Consider the following 14,332-nt stretch of genomic DNA (forward strand, 5'->3'; position numbering starts at 1 on the left):
GGAGTTAGAATTCAGTATTTCAGCCTTAATTTTTTTAATATAGTTGTTGTCATCAAATGTTCATTTTAAGTTTATATTTAAAAATAGTATACTAATTAGATAATAACAATGTTATTAAAAGGTTAATGCCTATAGTTACTTGTGGCATTTTGAAATGTTAATGTATACATAATATCTATCCATCCATACGTCCGTCCGTCCATCCATCCATCTTCAGTATATCTATCTATATACATCTATCTATCCATCCATCCATCCATCCATCCATCTATCTATCTATATCTATAGTATCTATATCTATAGTATCTATATCTGTAGTATCTATATCTGTAGTATCTATATCTGTAGTATCTATATCTGTAGTATCTATATCTGTAGTATCTATAGTATCTATCTATAGTATCTATCTATAGTATCTATCTATAGTATCTATCGTATCTATCTATCTATCGTATCTATCTATCTATCTATCTATCTATCTATCTATCTATCTATCTATCTATCTATCTATCTATCTATCTATCTATCTATCTATCTATCTATCTATCTATCTATCTATCTATCTATCTATCTATCTATCTATCTGTCCATCTACAGTATATCTATCTATATCTATCCATCTATCTATCTCTCTTAACAAAGACTCCATTGTTTAAAAAAAACAGACTACATCTATCAGAATGTGATGTTTTGGATACTTCTTCCATTATTTATATCTGTATTCAACAGCTATGTTGGCCGTGAGCAAAAGAAGTTCATTTATGACCCTGATCCATGAGGTCAGCCACTAATGTTGGTAGGCTTGTGGTTCCTATTCAATCCCAATGGGGTTCGGGTCTGGACTTTTATGAAGGCCAATCAATTTTCTTCTCACCAGACTTACTAAATCATTTCTTTATGGACCTTGTGTCATACTGGAATGAAAAGGGCCCTCTTCAAACTGCTGCCAAAATGCTGCGTGCCATTTTTTTTTTACAATGTCATTACTGTAATTTCAAAATCTGACTGAAATGAAGTGGTTTAATCAATCAGAATCTGGTGTCTGCGTATATTTTGGCTCAACTGTCCTTTTAAAACACTTGAGAAGGAGAACATAAGTGAGGCAGAACAACAGTTAAGGGCCTCTCACCAGCTCATGTTTCTTGCGGCTGGCTTCTGCTTCTTTCTTGGCCAGCTCCGCCATCTCTTCCTTGATGTCTCGGATCTGCCTGAGGAGACGCTTGTTCTGTTCTTTCTCCCGGTTCTCGCTGGCACTGCGCTGGTCTCGTTCCTCAGTCAGCTTCTCCAGATTTTCTTTCAGCCTCGCCACAAGACTCTGAAGATGCAGCAATCATTTATCTAACACGCATATATGCAGCAATACCGTGCACCATCGCTTAAGTGTTTCTGAACCCCGCGTGGCTGTTTACGCCATCCTGCAAGTCTAGCGCTGAAATATGCGAGATTGTCAAGCTATCCATATGGTGCAAAAACTCCAAATAACTTCCAAAGCAACTTTTCTGTGATTTTTCACACCAAAGGTGGGCTGCACTGGCATGGAAATAACTGCAGATTAGGAAAACAGAGATTCTTTACAGTTTCGGATGGGCATGGTTTAAACAAGCTGCCCCTAGAGATAACATTGCCCAAGACTGTGCTGAGCTATACATCCAGCAAAATCAGTAATAACGGAGCTTTCAAAACATTTCTGTTGACAGATTTTGCTGTGGGCGCAGTAGAGGTTTGTAATTTGTGCAGAGTGCCCAATTGTAATTCTGCAGGTGAGAGGGAGCACCCAACAGAGATGAATAGGACTGGCTGCTAGAAAATGTCACTTAAGGAGTAAAAGCCCATCAAATCACACAAAAACAAAATGCTGAAATAATGTGCATTAGAGAAAATGCATTTTAATTACACAAGCTGTGTACAGTTCAAAAACAGATGACCTCCAGCAAAGCAAATAAATAAATAAACTAAAATGAAATGTACATTTCCTCTCTTGATTTCATTTGAAAAGCAGAAGGGCCACAAATATAATCCACATTCAATTTGTAGAGAAAGTGTTTCATAGGAAATTGGAAAACATTTGTAGTACAGGGGTTAAAGGTCTTATACAAAATAGACCAGTGCTGGTGGTTGTGTAGATTAATTTCACCCTTATCTGACACTTCAATGCCTGCGTGCTGACCTTTTGACACTTCCAGCAGCCGGCCTGCTCAAGCCCACATAAGCAAACGCATCCTGCCAACTCACCTCCAAGCGTTTGACCTGTGTCTTCTCGAACTCCAGCTTGGTGTCCAGCTCTCGGATCTTGGCCTCCTGCCGGCTGACCAGAGACTTGTCCACCATGGACTGCTCTTGGAACTCTAGCTGACTCTGCAGGGCCGTGAGCTGCCAAACACACACATACAGGGTGAGATTTCGCACACATACACTGAGAAAGGACAGCAATCTGTATTTCATGGAAGTACTAACTGAACACAAGCATTATGTCCTGAGCAGTAATTCTAGACAGCAGGTCTATCTGGTTTAATCAGCCTATAAATGAGATTTGCTGATTTACACTGACTGATGGGTCAAACCTGGTTCTGATCAAAATACAGGTTCTAATACTCTGTTAAACAGGTCTCACGTTCATTATTCAAACCCTGTCACTGGGCCTCTGAATTTTTCTTTTCCCATCTCTGCATATAATGTAGCAATAGTTCCTTTTCAGTACAAATATTCTGCTCACATATTCAAATATTTTGGTCACCTATGTAGAGCTGTTGAACATATTACTTAACATTTTTAGTTTTGTGAGGGGAAAAATATAAAAATAAAAAGATATTTTGTAAGAATATAGAGACTTTAGTGTAGAGAAATTCTGGGGAGGGGGGGGGGGTCGAGTTTGTATGGAGCTTTATCAGTCTCAAAATTAATACATTTACAAAATATAATTCATACATCCACAACATAATTCACATTTACAAAATCCAGTTCGGAAGTTCAAAACACAATTTGGAAATAAACAAATCCAATTCGCAAATTTAAAACATGATTTAAAAATACACAAATCTAATTCCTAAATTCAAAACAAGATTCATAAATAAACAAATCCAATTCGTAATATCAAAACACGATTCAAAAATAAACAAATCCAATTTGTAAATTAAAAACACAATTTAAAACTACACAAATCCAATTTGTAAATTAAAAACACAATTTAAAACAACAAATTCAATTCGTAAATTCAAAACACGATTTAAAAATGCACAAATCCAATTCATAAATTCAAAACATGATTCATAAATACACAAATACAATTCATTTGCCAAAATCTTGTATGATTTTTACTTGTGAATTTACATATAGTGTGTTGTGTTTTTGAATTGTGTTTTGAATTTACAAATTGGATTTTGTAAATGTGAAATGTATGAATTGTATTTTGGAAATGTGTTATTTTTTAAACTGATCAAGCCCCATAAGTTTGTTCCTATTAGTGGAGCCTTTTTGACATTTTTTGGTGTTTGCTGATGCATTGTGAACTGGCCTTAAGTATCAAATGCTGAAAACGGGCAATGTCAGATCCTACTTTTAAGTAGGAGTCAAACGCAAAAGGGGTAGATTCTGCTTGTACAATTGAGATTAAAATACTTTGGTGTAGTCCGATTTTATTTTAAAGTCAAAAGCTGAGAGGGGTTAAGTCAGATCTTTTAAACTAAGATGGCAAACTGTGAGTGGGCAGAGCCAGATTCAACCATTAAAAATTCAAGTACAAAAATGTGAAGGGTTTAAATGTTACCTATTTAAATATCAGAACTGTAGTGGGTGGAGTATAATTTAATCTCATGAAAAGGATAATGTCTGAAGCCTGAACTTGACATCATAAAACAATCAACTCAAAGAGTCTAAAGCATTGTCTGGTAACTTTCAAGTTCAATGGACACCTATATCTCAAAATAATCTGTCCTTTTTTCACCTTAAACAAAATAATCTTTAATGTTCTCTAAAAAATGCAAATAACATTGTTGACTTAGTGATTATGCCGTTTTTGTCTGGATGCCAAAGTGAACTCACCTTCTCCTGGACGTCCTGTTTCTCCTTCATGGCCTCCTCCAGCTGGGCCTGTAGGTCACTGATCTGGGCCAAGTTCTGTGAGGACTGCAAAAGAACGCACCAGACAGGGGTCAAACATTCTGAATTCCTCCATTTTTATCTCCCAGAAGTCATTTGTCATACTATGATATACACGATTTTCATACGTGTACACATTTTCTAGTATATATGAAATATTCAAGATGACTGTCTCCTTCAAACTGCCCCACAACAATCCATTTCATTATTTAAAAGGATGCACATTCATTTCAAATCATATGAAAAACTGACAAATAATATGATTAGTATTCTTTACTGCATACTAGCCCATATACTGTACCATTAAAACAACATGTATTGCACAAACTGAGGAACATGCACTATGATGACACATTATTTTGAAAATATTCCATTTAGCTGCAGAGAGAGAAACAATCTTTTTGCCTGCTAATGACATCGCTCAAAAAAAATGGCAGCAATAAATGGCATGTTAACAGAAAGATGAGTGAAATGAAGCAGGGAGATAGTTGAGACAATCTGAATGCCTCAAGTATGAATGTGGGTTTTAAAACCTGCACATAAATGAACCACAGAGCTGGTGAAATAAACCCTAGGGAACAGGGCTGTTCCGTTGTAAAGGATCTGTTTACTTGGGGTCTGTGGAGACACATCACTCATCTCTACATCGCTGCTATAGCAGCACGCTGTGTTTAAAACACTGTTAATGACAATCAACCCACACACTCAAATAAACGACAACTGCTTCAATCACATTCACACTGGCACAAACAACCAATCAAAAGGCAGAAACGGTCCATCTGCACACACTAAATGATGCTGTAGATTTGATTTTGCGTGATGGAAGCATGTTGCCGAGAATCAGCAATGAATCATACTGGAAAATGTCAGATATGCAGTCACATGCGATATGCTCAGAAAAGCTTCTTAGGTTTGTTTCACATCACTCCTGCTTGTTGTGAATATGAATGTATGCATGCATTACATATACATACATAAATATAAAAGTGCATGCAGAGACGCATACTGTCCTCTGTGTTTGATGGGGATGGTGAGGAGCAGCTCTGACAGCCATGAGAGCTGGAAAGAGTTACCTGGGCAACGGCGGCTTTGTGTTTCTTCATGAGCTCGTTCATGTCCTCCTGGTCTTCCTCCATGCGAGACTGCAGGTCGTTCTTCTCTCTCTGCAAACGACTCAGCTGCTCCTCGAGCTGAACCACAATCAAACAAAAGCACAAGACTGTAAATTGAAATGTGTGTTGAAATAATGTGTATGAAATATCACTGAGAAATATGAATGGAAAAACAAACAATCTCGTTGAAACGCGTGATTCAGGAGATTTAAACAATCTTTGAAAATACATATTCAGAAAATTGCATTTTAAAAAAGTATGCTACTCTCATGGATAATAACAGCAATAATGTGTATTAAAAATATACATTAAAAAAACAGTCCATAATCATTTAGTTCAGTGTTTCTCAACCATGTTCCTAGAGGCCCACCAGCTCTGCTCATTTTCCAGGTGTCCTTAACCAAACATACCGGATTCAGCTCACTAGCAGAGACTGAAAGACCTGTAAGGGGGGTGACAGACTAAGGAGATATTCAAAATATGCAGTGTTGGTGGTCCTCCAGGAACACTGTTTTAGTTGATTGTTTGATTTATAATCAACATTAAAAACTAAATAAATAAACAGCATGCACTGGGGCGGTTTGCTGCTGGGATGAAAATCAGCACCTCCAAGTCCGAGGCCATGGTGCTCCACTGGAAAAAGGTGGTTTGCCATCTCCAGGTTGGAAAAATGTCCTTAGCCCAGGTGAAGGAGTTCAAGTATTTTGGGGTTTTGTTCACAAGTGAGGGAATGATGGAACGTGAGACTGACAGGCGGATTGGTGCAGCAGCAACAGTAATGCGGTTGATGTATCGGTTCATTGTGGTATAGAAGGAGCTGAGCCAAATAGGCAAAGCTCTCGATTTACCGGTCAATCAAGTTCCTACTCTCACCTATGGTCATGAGCTTTGGGATGAGCTCAGATACATATGAGCTCGGATACAAGCGGCCGAAATGAGGTTCCTTCAAAGGGTGGCAGGGGGCACCCTTAAAGATAGGGTGAGGAGCTCTGTCACCCAGCAGGAGCTCGGAGTAGAGCCGCTGCTCCTCCACATTGAGAGAAGTCAGCTGAGATGGCCCGGGCATCTGTTTCGGATGCCTCCTGGACGCCTACCTAGGGAGGTGTTCCAGGCATGTTCCACCGGGAAGACCCAGGACACCCTGGAGGGACTATGTCTCATGGCTGGCCTGGGAACGCTTCGGGATCCCCCCGGAGGAGCTGGAGGGTCTGGGAAGAGGGAATTCTGGGGTTCTATCCTAAGACTGCTGCCCCCCCCGACCCGGCCCCAGAAACAGTGGATGAAAATGAATAAATGAATAAATAAATAGATATGTGTAACACTTTAATCAAAGCGGGTGATTATAAGACTGTCAGGACACCTTTATAATCATGAATTACAAACATGTGAAGGAAATTTAAGTGGATGCTGATGACAAATGTCATTAAGTTTCATTCACTCAGTTACGTAATTTTAAATACAAAGATGACGTCGTTTGAGTCTTTGTTATGACACATTGACAAACCAATACTGACAGTCTGTCACAACTTGTCATAAATCTGTCATGAACATGATTGTCATGAAGCCATTGTAATTTTTCTAATCACTTTTTTTCCAGTAAACAAAAGAAATGGCATTAAAATCTCTAAGAAATCTCAAATAATTTTGAGAGGATCATTAATATTTAATGACGTATAATGACATTCCCATTTGTACCACTGTAGTTGAAGTCAAATATATATTAATGACACTGTTAAAAAAACATGACACAATTTTAATGTCATCATGACAGTCATGTTTATGACAGATTTATGACAAATTATGTTGTCTTGATAATTAACAACGTCACCTTCGCATTCAATATGAAACAAATAAACTAATAACACTTTAATGACAGTCTGTCATGATTATACAGGTTTTATTATAGCCTTACGAACACCCCCTTTATTTAGTCTTACCATAAAATAACTGACTTCTCTTAAACATCAATACTGAGCTCCCTGCATGAACACTGCAGCTCATTTTTAGCTTCAGACCGAAAGCCATCTCCTTTTATCCCTTAAAGAGATAATTTTCCTGTCACACCATCACTACACAGTAGCTGCCTGCATTGTATAAATCCCTGAGAACACAGAAGCGTCTCCCAATTAGAGACGAACACTTCAGCGCCTGCTCTGTCAAACTGTATCAGAGGTCTAATTCCATTCAATAATAATTACTTCAACAATAGATTCAGCTAATCTCTGAGGAGTAACTTTCAAATGTATTTAGAAAAGCAAAAATCATGTAGTCATGACAAACTGCTAATGAATTAGTCAGCATAGAAGCAAGAAATTTAACGATTTGTCAAAACATACTTTCACATTCTCCCTTTATTTTACAAATCAACGCAAATCAATTACTACTAAAGGGGCTATATTTTACACATATTTGTAATTTGTAAGTGGTTTTAAATACGTCAAGTCTCTGATGTAAGAGGCGTGTACATTGATGGTAAATTTGCTACATTTACCATCACATTTTTTTAGATATCTAGAGCTGAGAAACTATGTTCGTATATCTATCTCCCACTTTGAACTATTAGCAGATGAACATGATGTATATAAATTATTTTCTGCCTCTCCTGATGCCTCTAATTTGATTTCCCATTTTATAGACATTTTAATAATCAGTTTGACATATCTACCTTGTATTTGAAAGATTCCTGAGAGAAAGATTTAGGCATTCAAATTGCCAATTAAGACTATAAAAAGTCTATCAAGGTCATAAATACATGTTCTATTAACTCAAGACACCAACTAAGTAGTACACCAAGACACCAACTAAGTAGTACATTGGCTTCATTATTCTAGGGTTAAGCTTAATAAATTATACCCCTCCATCTCCTCTAAATGTAGCAAATGTGAATCTGTGGAAGGCTCCTTGGGACATATTTTTTTAGTCATACCCAAAACTTTTTGAGTTTACAGCTAAATTTGCAGCTTCTACTCTAAGGCTTATTCTTGTGACCTCGTCCCTGATCCAGCAATCGCTGTTTTTGGTCTGACTCACTTCCTGGGTTCAGTCATCAAATTAAAAAAAGCTGTCTAATATGGAATGGTGATAGCTAAAAAATATATATATATATATATATTCATTGTTTACGGAAAAAGGCATCAAAACCACTTTTTAAATCCTGGCTTTCAGAATTTTCTAGCACTTTACATTTAGAGAGACTTAGACACAATCTATCTGATAACATTGCTGGGATCGAGCCACCTGAAAACCTGTCAAATCCCAAGGAAAAGGTATAACCCTGTCATTGTCTGCAAGACCACCATATTGCCTGTGCCCTCTGGCCTAGATATACAGTTGAAGTCAGAATTATTAGCCCCCCTGAATTGTTAGCCCCGTTTATTTTTTTCTACAATTTCTTTTTCAACACATTTCTAAACATAATAGTTTTAATAACTCAATTCTCTAATAACTCGTTAACAACTGATTTATTTTATCTGTGCCATGATGACAGTAAATAATATTTTACCAGATATTTTTCAAGACACTTCTATACAGCTTAAAGTGACTTTTAAAGGCTTAACCAGGTTAATTGGGTTAACTAGGCAGGTTAGGGTAATTAGGCAAGTTATTGTATAACAATGGTTTGTTCTGCAGAATATCAAGAAAAAAAAATTGCTTAAAGGGGCTAATAATTTTGACCTTAAAATGGCTTTTAAAAAATTAAAACTACTTTTATTCAAGCTGAAATAAAACAAATAAGACTTTCTCTAGAAGAAAAAAATATTATCAGACATACTGTGAAAATTTCCTTTCTCTGCTAAACATCATTAGGAAAAATTTTAAAAAGAAAAAAATTCAAAGTGGGTTTAATAACTCTGACTTCAGCTGTATGTGTAAAATTGTTGACACATGTAAAATACTGGAGGATCTGATTTATTAATGGTTTTAAAATCTTTTTTTCTGTCTTTTGTCTCTTTTTTTGCATTTATTTTATGTCTTTATAATTGTTGTTGCTTTTTGTATTGTTCTGTGTAGCTTCAAGGTCAAAATAAAAATATAATATTTAAAAAACAATCAGTGTCTCTGATATATATTAACATGTCACTATTCTCATTATAAAGCCCAATATGGCTACCTACTGTTTCGTAAAGAGTAGCATATTCTGACTGGTTCATTTCTCCAAATATAAAAATAATCTTTTTTGTGTGCGCTAACATTCAAAACTTTGGCATTAGCAAAATCTTTTTATTTATTTATTTATTTAACAAGGATGTGTCAAATTGATCAAATTCTTCTTTGAAAAACCTAATTCAGAACTTTCTATTCAATGAATAATAAGTGAAAAATCAGCTTCCACAGAAATAGCAGCACAACCTTTCACCATTTATAATAAGAGATGTTTGCTGAGCACTAAATCACCATGTTAAAAGGATTTCTGAACCACCATGTGACACTGAAGACTGGAATAAATTCAGGTTTTCAGCCATTACAGGAATAAATTACATTTTCAAATATTTAAAACATTAGTGTAGCAATATTTCACAATGGTATGGTTTTTACTTCACTTTTAAATTCAGCCATGGTGAGCAAAAGAGGCCTTGGCAATACTTTTCTTAAAGGGGTGTTGATAAGACTGTCATTAAACCATTATAACCATGACATGACACTTGTCATGAATGTGTATAAAAAATTTATAAACGACATAAACGGACACATCACAACCTGTTTTTGTCTTTGTCATGACAACCTGACATTACCAATGAAACAAAACTTGTCATAAATCTGTCATAAACATGACTGTCATGAAGCTATTATAAATATGTCATGAATTTTATAACAGTTTCATAATTTTTTTAAACCTCAACTGCAATAGTACAAGCTGAATTTGTCATTAAAATGTTACTGAATATTAATGATGCTGTTAAAAATTATTCAACACAACAACACTTTTAATGAGACATTTAATGACAAAAACAGATTGTTGCTTTGAAAACGCGATCAGAAAAATATTCATGACAATTATAATGCTTCATGACGATCATGTTTATGACAGATTTATGACAAGTTATGTTGTCTTGGTAATGTCAAATTGTTATGACAAAGACGAAGGCTGATTGTGATGTATATCAAGTTTTTATAACAAAGTGTCATCTTTGCATTTAAAATGACATAACTGAGCAAATGACACTTAATAACAGCTGTCATAAGCATGGATTAAATCTCATTCACCCTCAGTTTCATGACAGTCTTATGAACACCTCTTTAAGTAAAGTGTTAATGAGACTTCCTTCATGCTGATAGGTTGATAGTCCTAGTGATCAGTGCACTGGCACATAGTGCAATTGGGCTGCAGGCATCTTGAATTTGAGTACTGTCTCGTAGACCTTTCCTAATCCTAATAATAAAAGTAAAATGCCAAAAATAAATTAAAAATTGTGATCACAAGACAATGTGATTTCTTAAATACCATTTTTTGAGTATTGAAAAATCATCCGTCCTATTTTCCATTTTATATTCCTTTAAACGCTAGACACTGCTAAAAGAAATCTCCTATTGTCTGTGCAGCTCCAATTCCACACCTTTAAACTCCGTCTGGCAGGTGTATTGTATCTAGCCCATGTGTCACCTTCAAATCCTCTAGTGGAAATCCATGACGGGGTGTCAGACAGACCTGAAGCTAATCAGACAGTGATCAAGCCAAACCATTTATCACATCTAGCGGATCAATATGACGATATTCTGCTTTAGGAACACCCACAAAAAACACGAAACAATGCATTGCTGCGGCTTTATAGAAAATTAAAATGTTCACTGCACCCTTATGTCTGAGTGTCTCTTGCTCCAGAGAGCTGAGGAAATATGACAGGCGGCAGCGATGAAGAAAAAAAAAATGGAAAACAATATGGAGACAGCATCAGGGGAACGGCATCTGCAGAATTTGGCTGCATCCGCTTCTCCTGATATCGCTTCATAATACGCTACAGCGAGGACACAATTACACAATTCTCTTCATGCTCAAATAATACTGTACCAATGATAGAATTATTAAAGTGTGATGCATTTCAGAGTGATACATCTTGTTCAAATTAGAGGCAGAATCGGAAATGTGCCATTAAGGGTGGAAATCCTTTCTCTGTAGCAAATAATTGAATTGACACCTATGGTGGATTCTCATTTAAAAGAAATAAAAATTATTTCAGCTTCATTTTTCTTTTTCCCCCAAGCACAGACAGACTTACCGCCTGCTTGGATTTGGATATGTCATCCATTTGGACGTGGAGGTCCTCGATCTCTACTTCCATTGACTTTCGGGCTTTGACTGCAGCAGCGCATGTGAACTCGGATTCCTCAAGCTGTACAGGGAACATAAACACAAACGCTCATAAATAAAATGTATGTTTACTGCTGGATGTGATGTAGAGCGCACAGGGAGACGAACAACAGACCTGGTTCTTGAGCTGGGCGATCTCTCTCTTGCTGGGCGCATTGTTCTTCAGGTGATCCAGCATGATCTGAGCATCAGCCAGCAGGGCCTTGGTGCGCTTCAGATCTTTCCTCAGACGCTTCTCTGCCTCCACATCTCTGTGGCTCACCTGAAAATAAGAAGCATGGTTTTAGATGACCCATAAAGAAATCCACATTCAATGCTTAAGCAGGTGATTTTGCTTGGATTTTAGCAACTGCTACTGATTGTTCTTTACACTTAGAACAAAAGGTTTTTTTGTTGCTGTTTTTTTGTTGTTTGTTGATGTTTAATAAAAATGTTAAACTATTGCACATTGTTATTATTTAGGTGAACAATTCATCCTTGCAAGTTAATCCTTTAAAAAAATGTTTGTTTTGGCCTCAATCAAAGTTTGGAGTAGTGATCCTACTCTGTTGACGTTATTTTGACAGCTTCAGAAATAACATTTTTAACCACACCCCTTTAACCATTAGTTTGCTATGAGGGAATAAATTATGTGATGAAACTAAGTATATGTAAGCACTTCTTCAGTATTACCAATAAAGCATTGTTGAACATAGGAGTTTGTATTTTTATTGCTTTTTTAAATTTGAAACATGAAATGTTTAAATGAAAACAACTGTAAACTTTAACGTAATAAATGAAGGTAAATTAATGTAATAAAATAATAAATAAATAAAATAAATAATAATAATTTACAGACCCCCAACTTTTTAATGCCATTAAACATGTTAACAAAAAAGTGCCAAACTTCCAATTCAAAATCACTTACAAAAGTAACACAAATATTAAAATCAGGGATGCAACGATTGACCGATTTTACTATTAACCACGCTTTAATTCGTCACAGTTAAATAATCGTAAAGACTTCTCAACACCGCATTTCTGCACGGACCAAACTGCTGCAACTAAACAAAGTTTAAACAAATGCCAACTGTATGCTAGTTTAAAGTTTCAAGCTTGTACACCGAAGCTAATACCCACACACACTGGATTAACTATGGCTGAGGCTATTAACTAAGGGCCGTTCACATGTTGCGTCTTTTGTGCACGCAAGTTCGTTATTTCATTTCTTACATGCATATTGGGAGTGACGTGCATGCTGTGCCCTCGTGGCACGATGCTCTCATGCACCACGACACTCTCACGCTTTCCAGGTGCACCTAGTTGAAAAAATTGGCACAGCGCACTGCAAGTCCCGTGACAAGAATGGACCAATAAGCTTCATACCTTGTATGGAATATACACATTTGTACTCCAAATAGAAAAAAGAAACTAAGTGAAAATACCAAACAAGTTCATAATATAGTTGGTCAAAAGTGCTTTTCAGAAAGAGGTTCAACAGCCTTTGGCTACATTTGTTCTCTTTAAAAGGGAAATTCTTAGCAAATACTGGCCAGCAGCAACTCTCTTCAACTCTCACATGGTTGCCCACTAAAGCTAAGCAGGGCTGCGCCCGGTCAGTACCTGGATGGGAAAATCTAGATTCCTGCCGGAAGTGGTGCAAGTGAGGCCAGCTTGGGGGCACTCAACCTGCGGTTTGTGTGGGTCCTAACGCCCCATTAAAGCGAATGGGACTCTTTACTGCTCAGTGAGCACCGTCTTTCGAATGAGATGTTAAACCGAGGTTGTTAAAAATCCCAGGATGTCCTTCGAAAAAGAGAGATAAGAGTTTAACCCCGGCATCCTGGCCAAATTTGACCAGTGGCCTTTGTCCATCATGGCCTCTTAATCATCCCCATATCATCATCACTCAGTCTCCTCTCCACCAATCAGCTGGTGTGTGATGTGAGGTCTGGCGCAATATGGCTGCCGTCGTGTCATCCCGGTGTATGCTGCACACTGGTGATGGATGAGGAGATCCCCCCCCAATGTGTAAAGTGCTTTGAGTATCCTGAAAAGCGCTATATAAATGTAAGGAACTGTTATTAATATTATTACTATTTTTTATTTTATTCTTATTTTTATTTATTTATTCATTGTTCTTTAATTTTATCAGTGTAAAAATTATTTCTTATGTTTAAATGTCAAAAACGTTGTTCACTTATTTTTAAGTTCAAAGAGAGAAATGGACTATTGTTTGTTTGTTTTGTATTATTTTTTGTGCTGTATTATTTGGTTGCTGATCAGCAGTAAACTACACTTTAAAATATGAAGAGTTATCAAGCCTAAACTAGTTATAAAGTTTATAAATAAATATATAAATAATAGTTTATAAATAAATTAATAAATGCATAACAATCGTGAAACCGTGAAATCGCACAACCAAAATTTATAATCATAGCATCCCTAATTAAAATAAGCCAAAAAAAAAATCTGCATCTTCTATTAAATATGAAAAACAGAGCATATTTAACCAATCCCTTTTCAACCAGATGTGAACAAATTTGTTTTGTACCTGGTCCTGAGCGCTCATCAGTTTGGCCTCCATGTCCCTCTTCTCCCTTAAGACCTTCTGCTTGTCTTCATACTCCTCCTCCAGCTGCACCTCCATTTGCTTGAGCTACACACACACAAAACACACACAACATCACTGAGGGCTTTGTGAAGTAGCACTGCCCTGAAGAGTCAATCCAATTATATACCATCATTCCAGACATATCAATACACTCCCTCAATGTGTCTTTAGATGCATCTGAGCAGCTTCAAGTGTCAATCAAAGGACCCAAAGAAGGGTAATTAT

At 36.6% G+C, this 14,332-nt stretch overlaps 1 protein-coding gene across 12 annotated transcripts in view; it reads right to left on the reverse strand.

The window, feature by feature from the left end:
• Positions 1-14,332, reverse strand: part of myo18ab (myosin XVIIIA b) — a 174,187-nt gene that overhangs the window by 14,990 nt on the left and 144,865 nt on the right. For all 12 annotated transcript variants that reach the window (XM_056473344.1, XM_056473345.1, XM_056473342.1 and 9 more), the window contains 7 exons: positions 14,048-14,152; positions 11,630-11,776; positions 11,423-11,536; positions 5,169-5,285; positions 4,039-4,122; positions 2,233-2,370; positions 1,130-1,315 (listed from right to left, as the gene is read on the reverse strand). In XM_056473344.1, coding sequence (XP_056329319.1) covers positions 1,130-1,315; positions 2,233-2,370; positions 4,039-4,122; positions 5,169-5,285; positions 11,423-11,536; positions 11,630-11,776; positions 14,048-14,152 — 891 coding nt within the window. The remainder of the gene's footprint in view (positions 1-1,129; positions 1,316-2,232; positions 2,371-4,038; positions 4,123-5,168; positions 5,286-11,422; positions 11,537-11,629; positions 11,777-14,047; positions 14,153-14,332) is intronic.

Source organism: Danio aesculapii, chromosome 15 (assembly GCF_903798145.1).
Source record: "Danio aesculapii chromosome 15, fDanAes4.1, whole genome shotgun sequence".
In the NCBI taxonomy this organism is placed as follows: Eukaryota; Metazoa; Chordata; class Actinopteri; order Cypriniformes; family Danionidae; genus Danio; species Danio aesculapii.